The sequence below is a fragment of the Triturus cristatus genome, chromosome 8, assembly GCF_964204655.1.
Source record: "Triturus cristatus chromosome 8, aTriCri1.1, whole genome shotgun sequence".
Taxonomy (NCBI): Eukaryota; Metazoa; Chordata; class Amphibia; order Caudata; family Salamandridae; genus Triturus; species Triturus cristatus.
In genome coordinates this window covers 1,055,351,796-1,055,374,159 of record NC_140591.1, presented here as the reverse complement: position 1 = coordinate 1,055,374,159, position 22,364 = coordinate 1,055,351,796, and the positions used below count along the sequence as shown (strand labels likewise).

Genomic DNA, 22,364 nt, shown 5'->3' with positions numbered 1-22,364 from the left:
CACAGTTGCATTAGTAGGAAAGGGGGAGCCATTTTTTGGTGCAGAAGCAGACTCTTAGCACACACCCAGCTGCTTACCATGTGGAATCATGCACAGTATTCACAAGCGAGTGGGGTTTGAGGTTTCAGTCTGTAATGCAAATACATTCAGCATCACTAAGGCTGGTTGCCCTTGCTGGAGTGTAGGCAGTCACCCAGGATACACATGGTGGTGGTCTGAAAAAGCAGTCTGGACATGGGCTTTTTAAAAAATCTGAAAAGTGGATTCATAATGTGTCAGTCTGTAAAAGGGATTATCACTTGCCAAAAAAAAGAGCAGTAAGTGTGCTTTCAAATTGGCAAAGAAATTTTGTTTTGTGACTAATGTGAAAACATGACTCTGTGTGCAAATAGGAATTACAGGCAGAGATTTATTGCGTTTTGCTCTGGTGATTTCACAGTTGCATTAGTAGGAAAGGGGGAGCCATTTTTTGGTGCAGAAGCAGACTCTTAGCACACACCCAGCTGCTTACCATGTGGAATCATGCACAGTATTCACAAGCGAGTGGGGTTTGAGGTTTCAGTCTGTAATGCAAATACATTCAGCATCACTAAGGCTGGTTGCCCTTGCTGGAGTGTAGGCAGTCACCCAGGATACACATGGTGGTGGTCTGAAAAAGCAGTCTGGACATGGGCTTTTTAAAAAATCTGAAAAGTGGATTCATAATGTGTCAGTCTGTAAAAGTGATTATCACTTTCCAAAAAAAAAGAGCAGTAAGTGTGCTTTCAAATTGGCAAAGAAATTTCGTTTTGTGACTAATGTGAAAACATGACTCTGTGTGCATATAGGAATTACAGGCAGAGATGTCATGATTGAGATAGATAATTTTCGAAAACTAGAACCATTTTTAATGCAATTAAAAAAAAATTTAAATGAATAAATATTTTTTTGAGTGGGTATGGTAAGTCAAAAATATCATGGTCCCTTTTTTCCACTTCTCCACAATCACATTTTCAGTTTTTAATTGTAGTCTCTCAAGCACCTTGTAATGTGATAATTGATTTTTAGTGTTTTTAAAAAAAAAAAAAAAAATTACGCGTACGGTAAAAAAAAAAAAAAAAAAGTTTTTAAAAACATATATAAAAAAAAGATGAAAGATAAGGTTGGCTCTTAAAAGAGCCGTTGTGTTCATGCAGGGACAGAGGAAAGAAAGATTGGGAAAATTAGTCTCTGCGACAAGTGTGCTGATCTATTTTGTTGTTCACTAGGGAAACACTGGTCTCCCTATGACAAATTAGATCATGACAAGAGGCGCATCGAATATCAACCCTCAGAAATCGAGGGTTAATTTCCAGAGGGCCAGCAAAAGGAGATGCTCCCCCCACAGATGAAGGGCTCACCTGACCTGCAGAAGAAGGACTCGGCCCTGCAGATGATGGTCCAGGCTGAGCTGCTGTGGATGTGCTTGGTTGACTTACTGAAGGGTTACCTCCAGTAAGTCGAGCATGTGTCCTTCTGTGTACATCCTTGAGGTGTCTCATCATGGTATGATTCCCAAAGGAATACTTCCTGTCAGGATTACCTCTTGAAAGTACACGCTTACACAGCTTACAAGTTACTAAGGGTGCATTTACCTTTTGCTGGCCTTCAGGAAAAGTAAAATAATCCCATACATAAGAGGTCTTTTGTTTCCTCACTCTCTGCCTCAAGGTAGTGCTGCTAGTGCTAGCCTGACTCTTAGAAGGGCTCTGCTGTTCTGCCATCGTATCACAAAGACAACCCAGCTCCTTCTCCTAAGGGATCACAAGCAGAAATGAGGGGAATGGGTGTGGTGTAGGAGAGTTCTAGAACTGAAAGTAGTTTCAACCAATCAAAAGTTGTGTTTCATGATCACATGACCTACCGTACGCTTACGGTACGCTTACGGTACGCTTACGGAAAAAGTACGCATGCGCGTAAAAAAGACACGCGCTTGCGCGCATGCGCTTAACAGTCACTCCCCGACACTTCCGCGTAACGTGCGCGTGTAGCGTACACGCGTACACGTCCCACGCAGAGTACGCGCGGCTACGCAAATTACGTAAATATACGCAAACAGCGTAGATAAATTACGGACGTTGCGTAAACCGTACGCTTACCGTAAGCTTACGGTACGCGTACTAAAAAAAAAATAAAAAAAAGGAAAAAATGAATTGCAAATAAATTTTACATGTTTATTTTATAAAATATATTTAAAAAAACATAATATAGAATTTTAAAAATGTAACCATAGTCTTTAAAAAGGGATAGAAAATTAAAATAAAAATATGTTTAAAAAAATAGAAGAAAAAAAAAAAAATTAGCATTTAAAAAACCTTGCAAATTCACTGAAAAAACCATGGGTTTCACACACGTTATAGTTAGGAATTAGCATTTAAAAAACCTTGCAAATTCACTGAAAAAACCATGGGTTTCACACACGTTATAGTTAGGAATTAGCATTTAAAAAACCTTAGAAATTCAATGAAAAAACCAAAGGTTTCACACATGTTATAGTTAGCTGGACATTTCACTCGTAAAAAACCAATGAAATTCCCCCGTTATAGTTAGTTCAGCTAACTATAACTCGCGCGCCCGCAATGCACTGCTGATGACGTCACATATTACATCACTCATGACATGGTCAGTGACATCACTCATGACATCACTGATGACATCTCAAATGACATCACTGATGACATCACTGATGACATCATCCTTGTGATAGAGTGGCAGACCTCCTCTTCCCCTAATATAACCTTTGATACACACATTCAAAAATAGAAATTAAAATTTTAAAAACAATGGACATACCAATACCAGTTACAACAACCTATACAGTAATTCTAAGATCCACATACACATCCACTCATTCACCAACAGTCCTATACAGTCACTCATACATGTACTCACTCATCATATGTACTCATACACCTATACATCCTGTTACACAATGCCACACATCCATAGAGGTACTCACACACATAGTCACTCATGCTAAAAAAGAATCAAACATACATTTACTTGCATATACAGTTATACACACACCACCACACTTACTTCTACGGAAACTTACACATACTTAGTCTTTTAAACAATCACTTATAGAAACACATACTTATTCATACAGGAACTCTTTCAATCTCTCACTCTCACATATACTCGCTTATATACACCAATAGTCACATATACTAGTTTAAAACATATGTAGTTACTCATAAAGACACTATTGAGACAGTCATTCACTCACTAACACACCCATACACACACTCATCCACCCATAGAGTCCTGCACACATGCTGTCTTCAACACATACAAAGAGTGAGTCATTCATTCATGCACCTATGCACAACGTAATACCCCCACCGAACCATGCAGACACTCAGATTGATACTCATAAATCCAACTAATAACCTATATAGACACCCATGTAGCTACTCACCAACCCATGCAGCCACTTATACACAAAGTGAGAGACTGATACAGATATTTACATATTTAAACATTACTCACTAAGCCATGTATTCACTATGATACACTTAATCAGTCAGTTACACAATCAATTTTTCAAAAACAAATCATCCATTTAGACACTTATATACCCATTTATTCTTCCATCGACCTTGAGATATACTTATATAAAACATATTTAATTTTCAGAAACACACACATTCACTGGATGATGTCATCAGTGATGTCATCAGTGATGTCATTTGAGATGTCATCAGTGATGTCATGAGTGATGTCACTGACCATGTCATGAGTGATGTAATATGTGACGTCATCAGCAGTGCATTGCGGGCGCGCGAGTTATAGTTAGCTGAACTAACTATAACGGGGGAATTTCATTGGTTTTTTACGAGTGAAATGTCCAGCTAACTATAACATGTGTGAAACCTTTGGTTTTTTCATTGAATTTCTAAGGTTTTTTAAATGCTAATTCCTAACTATAACGTGTGTGAAACCCATGGTTTTTTCAGTGAATATATATATATATATATATATATATATATATATATATATATATATATACCACCAGTCTCTCTCCAAAAGGAAAAAGCGTGACATAGCTCCGGGGGATTAAAAACAGCTTTATTGCTGTAAACGCACTGGCAATTCAAGGGTTCCTGAAAGGCTGGGCAGACGCGTTTCAGCCTGTAATTGGCTTTCCTCAGTGCCCATTTCAGTGTCCTCGTTGTTCCCAGGGGTTTGTAACTCTGTTGTTTTTGTTCATGATCACACCATCACGTGCTTACTGGCCCCTCCTATGCCTCACAGCTGTAAGGCACCTCGCGTTGATCCTGCTGCTGCACTGCATCATGGGTGTTGGAGTCCAGATAGAGCCCAATACAGTGATAGGATTTCTACTACACCATGTGGTGCTACCAAACAATGTTGGCAGGTACTCCCTCGCCGCTGCAGCACTGGAGCAGGTAAAGTCCGTCTTTAGTCCCCCTTAAACAGACAAAATAAATTCTGCCTCCTCTCTCCCCAGTGCGTCAGTCTCCACCAAGTGGGGCACCGGGGGGGCGACGCGTAGCATTTTCGTGCGCAGACCAAAGGTTGCAGGCAAAACGCGTTGCTCCAGACCGAGAGGGCGGTCACAAGCCAGCACCTGCAAGCTGGCAAACACATACCACCAGTCTCTCTCCAAAAGGAAAAAGCGTGACACAGCTCCGGGGGATTCAAAACACCTTTATTGCTGTAAACGCACTGGCAATTCAAGGGTTCCTGAAACACTGGGCAGACGCGTTTCAGCCTGTATTTGGCTTTCCTCAGTGCCCATTTCAATGTCCTCGTTGTTCCCAGGGGTTTGTAACTCTGTTGTTTTTGTTCGTGATCACACCATCACGTGATTACTGGCCCCTCCTATGCCTCACAGCTGTAAGGCACCTCGCGTTGATGCTGCTGCTGCACTGCATCATGGGTGTTGGAGTCCAGATAGAGCCCAATACAGTGACGGGATTTCTACTACACCATGTGGTGCTACCAAACAATGTTGGCAGGTACTCCCTCGCCGCTGCAGCACTGGAGCAGGTAAAGTCCGTCTTTAGTCCCCCTTAAACAGGCAAAATAAATTCTGCCTCCTCTCTCCCCAGTGCGTCAGTCTCCACCAAGTGGGGCACCGGGGGGGCGACGCGTAGCGTTTTCGTGCGCAGACCAAAGGTTGCAGGCAAAATGCGTTGCTCCAGACCGAGAGGGCGGTCACAAGCCAGCACCTGCAAGCTGGCAAACACATACCACCAGTCTCTCTCCAAAAGGAAAAAGCGTGACACAGCTCCGGGAGATTCAAAACAGCTTTATTGCTGTAAACGCACTGGCAATTCAAGGGTTCCTGAAACGCTGGGCAGACGCGTTTCAGCCTGTAATTGGCTTTCCTCAGTGCCCATTTCAGTGTCCTCGTTGTTCCCAGGGGTTTGTAACTCTGTTGTTTTTGTTCGTGATCACACCATCACGTGATTACTGGCCCCTCCTATGCCTCACAGCTGTAAGGCACCTCGCGTTGATCCTGCTGCTGCACTGCATCATGGGTGTTGGAGTCCAGATAGAGCCCAATACAGTGACGGGATTTCTACTACACCATGTGGTGCTACCAAACAATGTTGGCAGGTACTCCCTCGCCGCTGCAGCACTGGAGCAGGTAAAGTCCGTCTTTAGTTCCCCTTAAACAGGAAAAATAAATTCTGCCTCCTCTCTCCCCAGTGCGTCAGTCTCCACCAAGTGGGGCACCGGGGGGGCGACGCGTAGCATTTTCGTGCGCAGACCAAAGGTTGCAGGCAAAACGCGTTGCTCCAGACCGAGAGGGCGGTCACAAGCCAGCACCTGCAAGCTGGCAAACACATACCACCAGTCTCTCTCCAAAAGGAAAAAGCGTGACACAGCTCCAGGGGATTCAAAACAGCTTTATTGCTGTAAACGCACTGGCAATTCAAGGGTTCCTGAAACACTGGGCAGACGCGTTTCAGCCTGTATTTGGCTTTCCTCAGTGCCCATTTCAGTGTCCTCGTTGTTCCCAGGGGTTTGTAACTCTGTTGTTTTTGTTCGTGATCACACCATCACGTGATTACTGGCCCCTCCTATGCCTCACAGCTGTAAGGCACCTCGCGTTGATGCTGCTGCTGCACTGCATCATGGGTGTTGGAGTCCAGATAGAGCCCAATACAGTGACGGGATTTCTACTACACCATGTGGTGCTACCAAACAATGTTGGCAGGTACTCCCTCGCCGCTGCAGCACTGGAGCAGGTAAAGTCCGTCTTTAGTCCCCCTTAAACAGGCAAAATAAATTCTGCCTCCTCTCTCCCCAGTGCGTCAGTCTCCACCAAGTGGGGCACCGGGGGGGCGACGCGTAGCATTTTCGTGCGCAGACCAAAGGTTGCAGGCAAAACGCGTTGCTCCAGACCGAGAGGGCGGTCACAAGCCAGCACCTGCAAGCTGGCAAACACATACCACCAGTCTCTCTCCAAAAGGAAAAAGCGTGACACAGCTCCGGGGGATTCAAAACAGCTTTATTGCTGTAAACGCACTGGCAATTCAAGGGTTCCTGAAACGCTGGGCAGACGCGTTTAGGCCTGTAATTGGCTTTCCTCAGTGCCCATTTCAGTGTCCTCGTTGTTCCCAGGGGTTTGTAACTCTGTTGTTTTTGTTCGTGATCACACCATCACGTGATTACTGGCCCCTCCTATGCCTCACAGCTGTAAGGCACCTCGCGTTGATGCTGCTGCTGCACTGCATCATGGGTGTTGGAGTCCAGATAGAGCCCAATACAGTGACGGGATTTCTACTACACCATGTGGTGCTACCAAACAATGTTGGCAGGTACTCCCTCACCGCTGCAGCACTGGAGCAGGTAAAGTCCGTCTTTAGTCCCCCTTAAACAGGCAAAATAAATTCTGCCTCCTCTCTCCCCAGTGCGTCAGTCTCCACCAAGTGGGGCACCGGGGGGGCGACGCGTAGCATTTTCGTGCGCAGACCAAAGGTTGCAGGCAAAACGCGTTGCTCCAGACCGAGAGGGCGGTCACAAGCCAGCACCTGCAAGCTGGCAAACACATACCACCAGTCTCTCTCCAAAAGGAAAAAGCGTGACACAGCTCCGGGAGATTCAAAACAGCTTCATTGCTGTAAACGCACTGGCAATTCAAGGGTTCCTGAAACACTGGGCAGACGCGTTTCAGCCTGTAATTGGCTTTCCTCAGTGCCCATTTCAGTGTCCTCGTTGTTCCCAGGGGTTTGTAACTCTGTTGTTTTTGTTCGTGATCACACCATCACGTGATTACTGGCCCCTCCTATGCCTCACAGCTGTAAGGCACCTCGCGTTGATCCTGCTGCTGCACTGCATCATGGGTGTTGGAGTCCAGATAGAGCCCAATACAGTGACGGGATTTCTACTACACCATGTGGTGCTACCAAACAATGTTGGCAGGTACTCCCTCGCCGCTGCAGCACTGGAGCAGGTAAAGTCCGTCTTTAGTCCCCCTTAAACAGGCAAAATAAATTCTGCCTCCTCTCTCCCCAGTGCGTCAGTCTCCACCAAGTGGGGCACCGGGGGGGCGACGCGTAGCATTTTCGTGCGCAGACCAAAGGTTGCAGGCAAAACGCGTTGCTCCAGACCGAGAGGGCGGTCACAAGCCAGCACCTGCAAGCTGGCAAACACATACCACCAGTCTCTCTCCAAAAGGAAAAAGCGTGACACAGCTCCAGGGGATTCAAAACAGCTTTATTGCTGTAAATGCACTGGCAATTCAAGGGTTCCTGAAACACTGGGCAGACGCGTTTCAGCCTGTATTTGGCTTTCCTCAGTGCCCATTTCAGTGTCCTCGTTGTTCCCAGGGGTTTGTAACTCTGTTGTTTTTGTTCGTGATCACACCATCACGTGATTACTGGCCCCTCCTATGCCTCACAGCTGTAAGGCACCTCACGTTGATGCTGCTGCTGCACTGCATCATGGGTGTTGGAGTCCAGATAGAGCCCAATACAGTGACGGGATTTCTACTACACCATGTGGTGCTACCAAACAATGTTGGCAGGTACTCCCTCGCCGCTGCAGCACTGGAGCATGTAAAGTCCGTCTTTAGTCCCCCTTAAACAGGCAAAATAAATTCTGCCTCCTCTCTCCCCAGTGCGTCAGTCTCCACCAAGTGGGGCACCGGGGGGGCGACGCGTAGCATTTTCGTGCGCAGACCAAAGGTTGCAGGCAAAACGCGTTGCTCCAGACCGAGAGGGCGGTCACAAGCCAGCACCTGCAAGCTGGCAAACACATACCACCAGTCTCTCTCCAAAAGGAAAAAGCGTGACACAGCTCCGGGGGATTCAAAACAGCTTTATTGCTGTAAACGCACTGGCAATTCAAGGGTTCCTGAAACGCTGGGCAGGCGCGTTTCAGCCTGTAATTGGCTTTCCTCAGTGCCCATTTCAGTGTCCTCGTTGTTCCCAGGGGTTTGTAACTCTGTTGTTTTTGTTCGTGATCACACCATCACGTGATTACTGGCCCCTCCTATGCCTCACAGCTGTAAGGCACCTCGCGTTGATCCTGCTGCTGCACTGCATCATGGGTGTTGGAGTCCAGATAGAGCCCAATACAGTGACGGGATTTCTACTACACCATGTGGTGCTACCAAACAATGTTGGCAGGTACTCCCTCGCCGCTGCAGCACTGGAGCAGGTAAAGTCCGTCTTTAGTCCCCCTTAAACAGGCAAAATAAATTCTGCCTCCTCTCTCCCCAGTGCGTCAGTCTCCACCAAGTGGGGCACCGGGGGGGGCGATGCGTAGCATTTTCGTGCGCAGACCAAAGGTTGCAGGCAAAACGCGTTGCTCCAGACCGAGAGGGCGGTCACAAGCCAGCACCTGCAAGCTGGCAAACACATACCACCAGTCTCTCTCCAAAAGGAAAAAGCGTGACACAGCTCCGGGGGATTAAAAACAGCTTTATTGCTGTAAACACACTGGCAATTCAAGGGTTTCTGAAACGCTGGGCAGACGCATTTCAGCCTGAAATTGGCTTTCCTCAGTGCCCATTTCAGTGTCCTCGTTGTTCCCAGGGGTTTGTAACTCTGTTGTTTTTGTTCGTGATCACACCATCACGTGATTACTGGCCCCTCACGTGATGGTGTAATATATAGACCGTGACCAAGCTGTAAAGGCGAAAGGTGTCGACAGGAGGCTATCTGAAATGCAATAAACAGCATTTAGCACCTTGGAGTGTCCTGACTTTTCTTTCTGTATCAGAAGAATAAGCTGGTGGCATTTTAGGATTTCTGCAATCCAGTCAGGACCGCCATGCAGCAAAGCCCCGTACTACCGGACAATTGTGTGTGTATATATATATATATATATATATATATATATATATATATATATATATATTTAGATTAAAAATCTAAACCTCACCAACCAAAAAGCTCAAAGAACAAACGCAATCCAATAACATAATACTTTCCCAAATAAAAAAAAAAAAACATTTCTCAATCAAAAAAATATTCGGCCTAGGGCCTTATTACGACTTTGGTGGTCCACGGGAGGAATGCCAAAGCCATGGTGTGCCCACCCGCTGGATTACAAGTTTAATCCTGGTAGGGCAGGGGGTGTTGAGGTCTCACGGCAGTGAGCTGTTATGCTCATAGGAGAGACTAGCATGCAGCCTGCTGCCGTGAGAGCTTCGACTGCACATTTTTGCAAGGTGTGACATGCATGTCACACTGTGCAGGAACTGGGAGTGCAAATTGAGGAGGCACAACATGTGCCCCCCTGCATGCACCCCCATGCCCAGGGGCAGGCACAGGGGGCCTGTTATTGCCCCCTTAGTTGCCTCTCCATCACTCTTTTCAAGGTGGGCTCACAGCCATGAAATGAGGGTGAGAGGGCATAAAAAACCCGAAAAAGTGTTTAAAAAAGAAACACTCCTGGAAACCTGAAAAAAATGGAAATCAAAGTAAAAAATATTGGTTTATTATAAAACAAAAAAGATTGCCCTAATAAAAAAGGTAAATCTAAATGTCCATAGGACATGTTCTTAGAGAAAAGCCTCCAAAGTAAAACATAAAACCCTCAAGCAAAAAAATATTAAATTCTCATAAGCATATATACATTACACTTAATCACCATAAAGAAAGTAACATTAAAAAGAGTATAAAAACCCTAAACAACGTACTAGTGTGAAAGACTACAATTCATATAACTAAATGTACAAAATACCCACAAACAACACTATAATTAACCTCCAGGCCTCCTCGCTACAACCCCTACCCTCAAAACTCTAAAAAAAACCTGTGAAAGGACTTACCTATTTTGACAAACAGCAGCACTTTACTGCGATCTGGATCGCAGAAAATATATAAAAAATGTCATAAATATATTGAAGGTAGCAGTAAAAAAAATGGCCACTAAATGAAATAAATAAGACTATCTTCCATAGAAATGAATGGAAAAATTTAGTAAAAATGTTGAATTCAAAAACTTTAAAAATGATTAACATGTAAAAAATGTTGTAAACCAATGTTAAAAAATTGTAAAGTATAAATTCAATAATAATATAACAAATATACAATTATTTATTGTAAACTGAAAAAAAACGTATCTTGAAATGATATAAAAAATATGCTTATGAAACAATTTAAGAAATGTTAAAAACATATTAAATAGTAGCAAAAAACCTGGAAAATGTACAACATTCAATACTATTTAAATATAATATACATTATTTATTTGATAATGAAATTGTTTTAAAAATTATTTTATTCATCAATATGCAATTTTTTACATCAAGAAATACATATGTATAGAAATTAGAAAATATACATTTAGGGCCTTATTACTAGTTTGCCGATCCATGGAATGCCATTGCAGCGGTGGCACTCTGACCGCGCAAGTTCAGCGGTCTGACCGCCGTATTTTGCGATGGGGGATTGCATTTCCAAAGACTGCGCCTGAACCACCGAGACCGCCAGCAGACCAGCGGGTCCGCGATTGGGCAAAGGCAACCACCATAGGGTGGTACAGGGAAGCAGCACCACCATCCATATTATAAGTTGCCTTTTCTACGAGTCTGACCACCTGATTTGGGGGTGTACTTACCCCTTTCTAGTTCTTCCAAGCAAGGTCCAATGTGGATCCAGTCTTCAGGTCCCCCCCTTCACAGTAGGATCTTCACCCCTAGCATTATGACAATCTACAGGTAAGTCCTTCTTATACCATATACCCATTGCCAGGACTGCCCAGATATGGGCAGGACCATGGCAATGGATAGATGGTGTTTTTCCACATGCATCATGCATATGTGTGAATCCGACACACATGCAGTCAAAATGCACACACACGCATCGATTTATATTAGGAAAAAGTACTCACCGCCGCCAGATCTCCATATCCACACGGCAGGCACTATGGTCAACTCGTAATACAACAGTCTATAGACAGTCAGCGATGTGGTCTACTGGTGGGCACAGACGTGGTTCTTGGGCGGAAAGACCGCCAAACTCATAATCAGGCCCTAAATAAACTTAAGGATGCTATTTATAACAAATATACAGCTAACTACTTTTTTATTTATCATTCTAAACACTAAAGGCCTCATTATGATGTCGGCGACGTTTCTTCCACCTGACATTGTCTCAGTCAAGGGACTGACCAATACTGGGTCGGCGGTCCATACCGACCAATTAGGATGCGACCGAACACTGTTCCATCACATTCCTACTTTTTCAATGGGATCATGCATTCTGGCAGTAAACTGGCCAGAATGGATGCTCACATTTAAAAATGAGAGGTGCAGTTCTTCCCTGTACCAGTGGCAGGCACTACAAGGTGCCAACCACAGGATACAGGGATGCTCAGGGGTGCTCAATTTGTGCCCCCTAGGCCTCCAAGCGGAAGCCATGCACCAATGGGGCCCAACTGGGGGCACCCAAAGTTGAGTTCCGGCAGCCTTTCTGTGTCAGAAAGACCGGCACAGAAAGGCTGCCAAAATCTGATATCGTAATCCAAAGATTGGAAACAGCCACCCTTGGGAGTACTGACAGCATCTCCGAGCATGTCGGTAGCCAGTGGGAATGACCGGTCAGATTCCTTTCCGACCGCCTCTAGTATAATTACGATGCTGTCGGAAAGGCTCTAACTGACAGTGGGAGCCTTTTCCGACAGCATCGTAATCGGTCCCTAACAGTAGTATTTAAATGACATAGACTACATAGAAATACAATTAGAAAAAGTATTTCATCCAAAAAGGTTTACATTAAATTATCACACTCCAAAGTAAACCATTTTGAAGACAGTGTTAGATTCTAAAGGGGTGACTTTTACTATTCCCACTACGATATAATCCAAATTGGGGAACGTGTTGGACACTAAAGGGGTGCCCTTTACTATTCCCACTCAAATCTGAACCAATTTGGGGAATGTGTTGTACATTCAATGGGTGAAATTTTCCATGCCTTCTCCAATCTAAACCAGTTTAAGGAAGGTATTGGACACTGAAGGAGTGACATTTACAATTCCCACTCCAATCTAAATCAATTTGGGGAAGGTTTTGGACACTAAAGGGGCCCCATTTAATATTTGTACTCCAATCTAAGACCTTTTATGCAAAGTGCTGCACACTAAATATTTTATATACACAACCAATACTCCAAACTCACACACAATTTTTGCCCTGTATGATCAAATAAAATAAAAGTACTAAAAAAAACACAATAACCCAAACTAAAAACCTATATATTTATAATTAAACATTAACAAATAAAATAATACGTTTACCACAATTAATATGGTTTCATAATTATTTACAAATGTTCCAAAACTTTGAAACATAACATAAAAAATAATGCTCCAGAAATAAAAATCGTAAAAGAAAAAACATATGAAACTGAGTTTCAAATTAAATATTAAAAATATGTATCTACATTGCAATCAATAAATTGTAGAATACATATTATTTTAAACAGAACTTTTTCCAATATTAACATATTACATATGTAATTATTAATATTTTGTTTTATACACTTTTCATAAATAAACCTATAACATATAAATATGCAGCACAATTTTAATTTATAGATCACAAATAATACATATTTATTATGGATTCATAATTTAACTAGACATTTCAATCTTTTTAAAAACTAAAAAAAGTTTTCAACAATTTATATTCATTGGCATTATAATTTTCAACATTTTAATAAACTATTACAAATATGTAAGAATAAAAAATGGAATTAAAAAAATTAAATGTTTTTTTAATTAACATAAATGTACAAACATTTTACATTATTAAATTAAATGTTGATATATTTTAAATGTTACCAAATTGTCCATAATTTAGATAATTACTTTAATATTTACTATACAATGATTGTTAATGTAATTTGAGTTATATGTACAAAATAAATATTAACTACTATTTAGATAAAATATTAATATAATAAAATAAAATATAAAATTTGACTATAGTAATTTGTATGCCATTAAAATAATTAACATTGCATTTAAATTCAAATATTCACTTTTTGAAAATCTCCCCACCCTTATCCCCTAAAAATCCAACATCCTGCTACTTAAATATTTTATATATACAATATTTTTACACATTAACACAACTAAAGATACAAATTTCAAAAATGTCATAATTAATAAATTATTTTACTAAACACACAAATCGAAAATATATTAAACACATAAAAACCAACACACTACAAAAAAAACATACAAACAAATGTACACTTACAAACATTATATACAACAATATTTTCTAAATCATTTTTTTACAATGATTTAAAAAACAGCCCTAAAACGATATTCCTGTTGACATTATTTTCAACATCCTGATATTGTTGACACAATATTTTTGTATACGATATTTTGTATTCAATGCTTTGTCCAAACACCGCTCCAGGTAAAGGCTAAATAGAAGGAAGAGAGACTAGAGCCCCGTGGTAAGCTGTAGCAAAGAGTGTGTAGATGTGATCCAAAAGTACCCATATCCACAAACTGAGCTCCGATGAAGGATTGGAACTATTTTAGAAGTAGGCCTTTGGTTTTCATTATTGAGGATAGCTTGTTGAATACAATTCCATGGCTGCGAGTCTCAAATGCTGCTGATAAGTCACGTGAAGGTGAATGTATTGTACATCAAGTATACATAGGGACTCATCAAAGACTTGTAGTCACCTTTTCCATATCACCTATAGGAGAGAATCTAGACTGATAGGTGTTTGAAGGATTAACGTTAATGTGGGATAAAAGCTGTGTAGAGACAGCTTTCCCAAAGACATGCATTTTTGATATTGGACTCTGTAGATAGAATTCATTGGGATATATGTGCATCCTTTGATCAGAGGTACAATTGTTTGTGCTTCTTATTTTCCAGGTGACCCATTACATTATACCAGTGGAAGATGTTATTAATATCCGATTGATTAGCTAATGTTTTACTCAGTATTAATGCAAAAAAGGCATGCATAATATTTTACTTGCCTTATTATTTCATTTAGAGCCATACAACATAAATTTCCATTACAAAAAACATGCACATTGATGCATACCTATTTCTACAACTTGTGTGGATGAATCACTCAATATTCCTGGCTTCAGAGTTTCCTCAAAGGCTAAAAAAGAGGAAAATAGCATACTCGTTAGCAATTCAACATGATATGACTTTCCGTATGTGAACACTTTATAAGTAATTAATAAATTCATCAAACAGAACTATTTGTACATCACCAGAACACCCAATTTGCTCCAAATGCAATGCAAATTTAAATTGCCATATAGCAAATTAATCCGAAATGTATGCTTGAATTACTATTTTCTTCGTTTCAATACTCAGGGATAGATAACTGTAAGAAACACAATTTGGGGCCGATTCCGATCCGGGTCGGAAAGCACTCCGTCCGAGCCAGATCCGGAGTGTTTTCTGACCGAGCCGGAGTCCTGCAGTCCGACCGAGCGAGTACGATGCGGCCGTATGCTGTCGGACTCGGTTCGGTCTGACTCCCATAGAAGTCAATGGGAGCCGGTCGTACGACGCGTACATGGGCTCCCATTGACTGAATGGGTACGTCGCGGACAAGTGCACCCCCTACAGTGAGTATGCGTCGGTGCCATCTGCACCATAAATGCCTGTGTTAGGGAGACCCATGGGTCTCCCCCTGTGTCCGAGTCGTAGGGCTGTGGTTGACAGAGGGTCCGACGCAGACCCCTAAAGGCAACCACCCGGACGATTTCGTGAATCGCATCCATTGCACGCGACCGAAAAGTACGGAGCGGTTCGGACCCGGAAACGAGTCGGTCTGTGAATGTCACGTAGCTTGCATCATACTTGCTTGCTCGTACAGCTGTACGAGTCGGACAGAAAACACGCGTACGGCGCGTAGTTTTTCCGGCCGGATCGCGCTCGGTGCCCTTCCGACCCGGATCGGAATCGGCCCCTTTGTGTTATGGTCTCCCCCTATTTCCCTGTCTAGTTTTGCTGGTGTCAGGAATCTGTTGGCCATAGCACTGCTAAATGGTGGGTGTGCATGAAGACATGTGTAAATTACTTTCCGGTTAATAAAGTCAAAATGCACAATAATAAAAATCCCAAACCAAATAAGACTAGAGAGAAATTTAATAAACAAAGTTATACCAAAATGACAAAATTTAAAAAGGGGGACCGGAGATATACGTTTTTTAAGCTTCAAGTTGGAATAGCACCAAGAATCACTAAGTGGTAATGATATTCAATGGTCGCAAGTGACTAGGAACTAGGTGCAATTTGAAGCTGACCACAAAGGAGCACGGACAGATACATCAAATAGGTTCATAATGGTCAAAGATTTCACCTTCTAACTTTAGTATTTCAAGTACCAATCCACTTCAGGACTACTCTTCTAAAGTCCCCCAGGGAATTTATTGGAGGCACTAAGAGACTTGCAGAGTGATGGGCTGAAGCCAAAGAGCAGGGTCCAGACCAGGTCGAGTTTCCACTCGTCCATCTACCCCTGCCCAAGGTGGCTCCTGAGGCCCATGACAAATGGCAAAAAGTGCAGCTCTTGTTTAGTCTTCCTGTAATGCCTTTCTTTTCACAGTGGGAGCACACGGCAGACAGGTGTCCAGACAGCACATTTATTCAGTAGCTACTGCATTTTGTGGATAAGGATTGGGACGGTTTAGATTGCCTGGTTTAATCAAAACGGGGATCTCTTTATTGTATGTAAGCCCCTTTGTGTCTGTTTTTATCTATTTTGCTTCTCCTCTTTTCCACATTTTGTAGAGAATTATGCAGTTGCCCTTTTTGCCATTCGTCTTCGGACTCCGTAGTCATTTTTGGTAGGGGTAGATTAGTCCATACTCCCTCATTATCATAATATTGAGTACAAAAACAAAAGTACAGAAGTTTACATGTAACCTCCCCCTTTTAGTCATATCTTTTTTGTGCTTAACTCAGTTAAGATCATGTATTTTCAGTGAGGCAAGATTTTTTGAGGTGCCTGTAGGAAGGTGGAATCTGACTATATGGTTGGCCCCACTTTTTGCCTGGTGTTTTGCTGATTTATGACTTAGTTGGACTGGGGATCCTGCTATTCAGGGCCCCAGTCTATCTGCTTTCTCTGTAAAATGGTTTGCATGTACATTAGGTACATATCTAATTGGATTCTGGAGTGCCTTATAAGCCCCTAGTATATGGTATACTATGTATCTAGGGCATAGGTACCTCAGAGGCCTACCATGGGCTGAAGCATGTATTATGCCACCCCTGGGAAGCACTCCAAAATGGCACCACAGGTCTGCTACTGCAGCCTGGGTAAGGGTGTGCTTGCACCCCTTACAGTGGTATAGGCTACCTATATCACTATCATTGCACGCACATATAAAACCTATAAGTCACTCCTATGGCAGGCCTTAACAATCCTGAAGGCAGAGTGCTTGGCTTTTATGTGAGAGGGTGCCCCTGCATGAGCAGGGCCCCTCTGCAGCGTTCGGAGTATCTCCTCTGATGCTGTTTGTGGTGCAGCCTGACCATATACTCTTAAGTCCATTATAGCCTCGCGGTAAATGCTAACTTTGGGATGGCTGCGCAGAAACATGTTGTGTTTGGTGTCAAACGCTTTGGAATACTACCCCCCGCCAGTTCTGGTGGCGGGGGTAACATTCCACCATTCTAGAGGGAGAGACATGTTCACACTGGTCTAACCCGGTAGGACTTTCCTGAGCCGTGGCATCACAAAATGGATGCCTCTGCCACAGACACGGGTCTGGCCTCCTGCTGCTGACCGAAACTCCAGCAGGAGAGGCCTGGACAATAGGTTTCCTGTACCAGGGAGGTGTAACCACCTCCCCAGACAGGCAGATGTGTATTGGGGCTGGGCGGGAGCACTCACTGGTGCTTTGAAGTCCTGCACTCGGGGCACACTTGGTGTCCCTGTGCATAGTCCAGTTCAAACCAGTTGCAGGGGCTACCTGCCCCTGCTGTGGCGTGAAACTGGACAAAGGAAATGGGTGTAACCACCGCTCTTTCCAAACCATTCCATAGGTGGGTCCCTAGAGTATGTCCAACCCCCAAACTTAGTATGAATATGGGAACCCAGTCCTTGTGACTTTAGATTACCCTGGACGAAACTCTGCAATATATATCCTGGACCTTTCTATCTCGACTACAAGATGGAAGAAATCTCCCTTGGGGTCAAGCAGTGACTCCCCTGCTTGGCAGGCACCAAAGAAGCAACTGATTGGTCTGCATCACTGAAGCTCCCGCCGGACGCCGAAGTCTTTGCATCACCAGAGGTAGATTTCCAGACTTCCCCGAGGCTACCTTGAGTCCACAGCAAAGCTGAGGCCCATGGCTATCGTGGGTGACGTGAAACCGTGACCCCTGGACACCATGAACGTTTGCAGCAACACTATCTTCCTGGTCCTCCTTGAAGCTGTGCTTTGGGCTCCCAGTAGCCACAGCCTTGAGCACCTCCTGCACTGAAGATTGCTGGCCTCCACACCACGAGTGACCCGTGGGCCTATTTCAAGTGCGACCGCTCAAGGCTCCTTCGCAAGTACTAGCCCGTTGGCTAGCAGGTTCCCACGAAGGCAAATCCTCTTCTACTTTGGCTTTTCTGGTTGCTCTAGACGTGCCCTAACTTACCCTTGCTGGATGAGTCCCTAAAGACCATGCTGGTCTGCACCGCAGTCCTTTTCTGAATTCCAGTGACTTGCTGTTGCCAAGGCTTGTTGGGTCCGTTCTGGTCGCTGACACTGCAGCACTCGACAGACTTTGTGGGACAGCTCGAATCCGGCTTGTGGACTTCATCAAAGCCTCCTGGACCTCGTGGCTGAAGAGTCAAGACACCAATCAACTCACCTGAAGCACCCAACATCTGTGGGTATTGGTCCATCCTGCCCTCAGTCTCTGGCTTGTGACCCAGACTCTGTCCCTCTGCTTTCACGTTCCCTCCATCCTAGATCCAGACTTGGATCTCTTCGGACACTTCTCCTCTTCACGGCAGAAGCAGTTCTTTGCCAGCTTCCATTGCAATCGACGACGCGACCCGACACCAAAAGTCACCTATGCGCCCAGCTTCCCTGGGTGAGGTAGCTCGAGTACTCCGGTGCTCCCGTGGGTGCTAGCCCTAGAACTTCTTAGGTCCAAAAGGGTTTGGTCCTGACTCGATTCTAAGTGTCTCTAATCTTTAAAATTCCAACCGCGACATTGCCCATAGAAGCTAACGGGAACCCGCGGTTGTGTTTACACACTGCATACAGTTCGCGTGGGTCCCCTCCGTCACTACCTTGGGTGGTTCCTTGGGGTCCCAGCAATTCTACCAGCTCTAGGCCTGGTGTATATTCCAGTCGTGGTTCTTATACCACTTTTTTGGTATATGGTTTGGTACGCCCCTTGGGCCCCAACGTGTATTTGTGCTGTTACTGTTGATTGCTAACTTGCAAATTAAGTACTTCGAACTCCAGTCTCATAAAGAGACTAGAGGGGTGTGTTTTATTCTAAATACATACATTTTAAATATATACCTGGTGTGGTTGTCCTTTCATTTGATCATTCAAGAGATTATAGACTGGTAAAACAAGCTGCTTTACATTCCTTCAAGACTTAGCCTGAAGGCTGCTCTCCATAGCTACCACTAGGATAGCTTTCAATAAAGGTTGTCTTTAACCAATTCACCATAAGGGGTCGTTTGGACTGATACAAGGTGCCCACTAGAACTAGTGGACTGCATATATCAGGCCACCTTCTCACATTGGTGTGTAGCGTGTGGGATTCCAGCTTGCTATTGTTTTACCAGATTAACTCAATTGAATTGATCAACTGAAAACCACTAAAGGTACCTTAGGTACATATAATATCAAGTTTAGCTACAGTAAGTTCTACTGAACTTAGAGTTGTGTGTTAAGGGATAGCACACCCTTTCTACAACTCAAGAGAGTTTAGTAGGCCACACTAGTGTAGGTAGTGCAATACACCACACCACATTAGTAATGTCTAATCAGCCAGGAACCAGTGGGTCCCTACCAGGAACCAGTGAGCTCTTTCCCTATAAATATGAGGATCTCACCTTTGCTCATCTTAGGGCCTTGTGTTCCATTAGGAAGCTGAATACAGGCAAAAGCCCAACCACCCAGTATCTTATAAAGATACTTATGCTGGATGATATCTCAGGGCCTAGTGGGTCTGATGGGGTAGGCAGTGTGGGTGGGGCAGCAGGTGAGGGTGGGCCTAGGTGTGGAAACTCCTCTGACCCTACCTCTAATGCTGACCAGACTGGTGACAATGACCAGACTCTGGTGAACACAGATCTCCTGGATGAGGATGAGGAGGATGACAATAATGCCCCTTCCTTTATTCCTCAAGGTAGACCTGAAAGTAGGGCTAGAAGGGATAGATCTCTGTCAAGGGGATCTGTCCAGTCTAACTCCTCTATAGGGACCTCTGTCTCTTCTCACAGAGGGAGGGAAACCTCCCAGGAGAGGAGATGGAGACTGCTGAAGTATGAGCAAGACAAGTTCAACCTCAGAAAGCAGCAGATGGCATTAGATAGGGAAGCCCTAGATCTCTACTGAGCTAGTAAAAAGAAGGGACTAGAGTCCCTTGGTGGCAGCAATTTCCCTAGAGATAGGGAGAGGTCTTACGACCATAGAAACCTAAGTAAGATTGTCCCTCCCTACCAGAGTGGGGATGACATCCACAAATGGATAACTGCCTTGGAGAGGGCCTGTAAAGTACAGAAGGTCCCTCAAGGTAAGTGGGCAGCAATCTTATGGCTCTCCTTTGCAGACAAAGGTAGAGATAAGCTCCTCACTGCAAGAGAAGAGGATGCTGATGATTACAAGGTCTTGAAGAGTGCTCTGATTGATGGGTTTGGCCTAACCACTGAACAGTATAGGTTGAAGTTCAGAGACAACCAAAAAGCTCAGACTCAAGACAGGGTAGACTTTGTTGATTGTGCTACCAAGGCTCTGGAAGGTTGGATACATGACAGCAAAGTGCATGACTTTTCAGGATTGTACAATTTGGTTATGAGGGAGCAGATCCTTAGTAATTGTCAAAAACAGCTTTTACACCAGTACCTGGTGGACTCTGATCTGACCTCTCTCCAAGAATTGGGAAAGAAGGCAGACATATGGGTCAGAACCAGGGTAAGGCCTAAGAATCAGGGGGTGACCAGAAGAAAGATTCTACCAAGCCCCAAGAGAAAGGTGGGGATAAATCTAAAGATAAGTCCACTACAGGGCCCCAAAAGTCCTCTTCTGGGGGTGGGTCCCAAACTCCTTCCTCTCCTGAAAAGAAACCATATTGCCATGTCTGTAAAAAGCCTGGCTACTGGAAAACTGATCCCAGTTGCCCCAGGAATGGCAATAAAGAAAATGTTCCTCCAGCAAATACTACCATTCCTCCTGTTACTACTAGTAGTAATCCCCCAGGTGGTAGTATTGCACCCAAGAAGTTAGGTGCATTCTCATGGGGAACAGAGGTGGGCCCTAATTTAGACAGGCTCCCCCTCACAGGCCTTCTCAGTCTGTGATGTGGGTGTGGGATTTGTCACTTTTACCATAGGTCCCAATACTTTGGGCAGGTACAGACTGGAGCCAATAATCAATGATCAGAAAGCTGTGGCCTATAGGGACACTGGGGCTAGTGTCACCATGGTGACAGGGAAACTAGTTCCCCCAGCAGCTTTTACCTGACTTTAGTTATCAGGTGACCAACATAGATGGTGTCAGTACAGATCACCCCATGGCCATAGTCAATCTTAGCTGGGGAGGGGTCACAGGCCCATAGAGAGTGGCAGTGTCCCAAAACTTGCCTGTAGATTGTCTGATGGGTAATGATTTGGAAATTTGAGCCTGGGCTGAAGTTGAACACCAAGCCCATTTGAGAATGCTGGGCATACCTGAGAAGGTTATTGGGGTGGTGATGGCCACAGCCCAACCCCAGAAATGTTTTGGAGTGATGGAGCCTGAAATAATGGCCCACTCTCCTGCACAAGAGAGCACAAGGGTTGAAGAAAAGTCTTCTTCCCCCCAGACTATAGGTAAGGGTCAGCTTCCTCAGGGAACTGATCCTACCCCTTGTGAAGGAATTGACCCAGAGGTCGTCAGGCCTGGCCTGGTAGCCCCCCTGATGGCAGTAGAACCTTCCAAGGTGATACCCAGTCTGGAGCAGATAACCTGCCCCTTTCTACCCTGCCCACGGCTGCAGAGGTCAGGAAGGCTAGTAGACCCCACAGGGCCCCCTATCCAGAGGAACCCCCCCCCATCAGCAGATTAGGGGCTCCCAGGCTAGTAGCCCTTGCCAGGTGAACATTCCTCAACCCACTGAGGGATCCCCGTTACCATTGTGTAGGGACCTCCCCCAGCAGGACTCTGTTGGGCAAGGGCAAACATGGGACCTAGAGGTTCCAAACCTGCCCAGCCCCTCCAGTGATCCAACCAAAGGGACCCAACCTCCTGCTGTAGGCAGCCAGAGGTTGACCCTTAGAGCAAAGTACAACTCAGTCATGGAAAGTAAGGCATCCATGGTGACAAGTGATCTGAGGAAGCTGAGGCCAAATTTATTAGGACCTCACTTCTCTACGCAGACATTTCACCAGCCTTCTACTTTGCCAAAACACACCACAGGTAGTAATTCCCCATGGTGGAGATGCTCTGATGCCTTAGGGTGCTTCCTTATATGGCCACGTAGTCAATAAATGCTCAACTGGCCAAGGTTAGCCTTATCTCCTTTCGTTTGGGGGGGGTTATGTAGGAAGGTGGAATCTGACTATATGGTTGCCCCCACTTTTTACCTGGTGTTTTGCTGGTTTATGACTTAGTTGGACTGACATCCTGCTATTCAGGGCCCCAGTCTATCTGCTTTCTTTGCAAAATGGTTTGCATGTACATTGGGTACATATCTA

The 22,364-nt window shown here is 44.2% G+C and overlaps 1 protein-coding gene across 1 annotated transcript in view; it reads right to left on the bottom strand.

Annotated features, from left to right (window-relative positions):
• LOC146805371 (interleukin-18 receptor 1-like) overlaps positions 1 to 22,364 on the bottom strand; it is a 366,176-nt gene that overhangs the window by 206,487 nt on the left and 137,325 nt on the right. Inside the window, exon 5 of the mRNA XM_085622593.1 lies at positions 14,529 to 14,591. Within this exon, the coding sequence (XP_085478719.1) occupies positions 14,529 to 14,591 (63 nt within the window). The remainder of the gene's footprint in view (positions 1 to 14,528; positions 14,592 to 22,364) is intronic.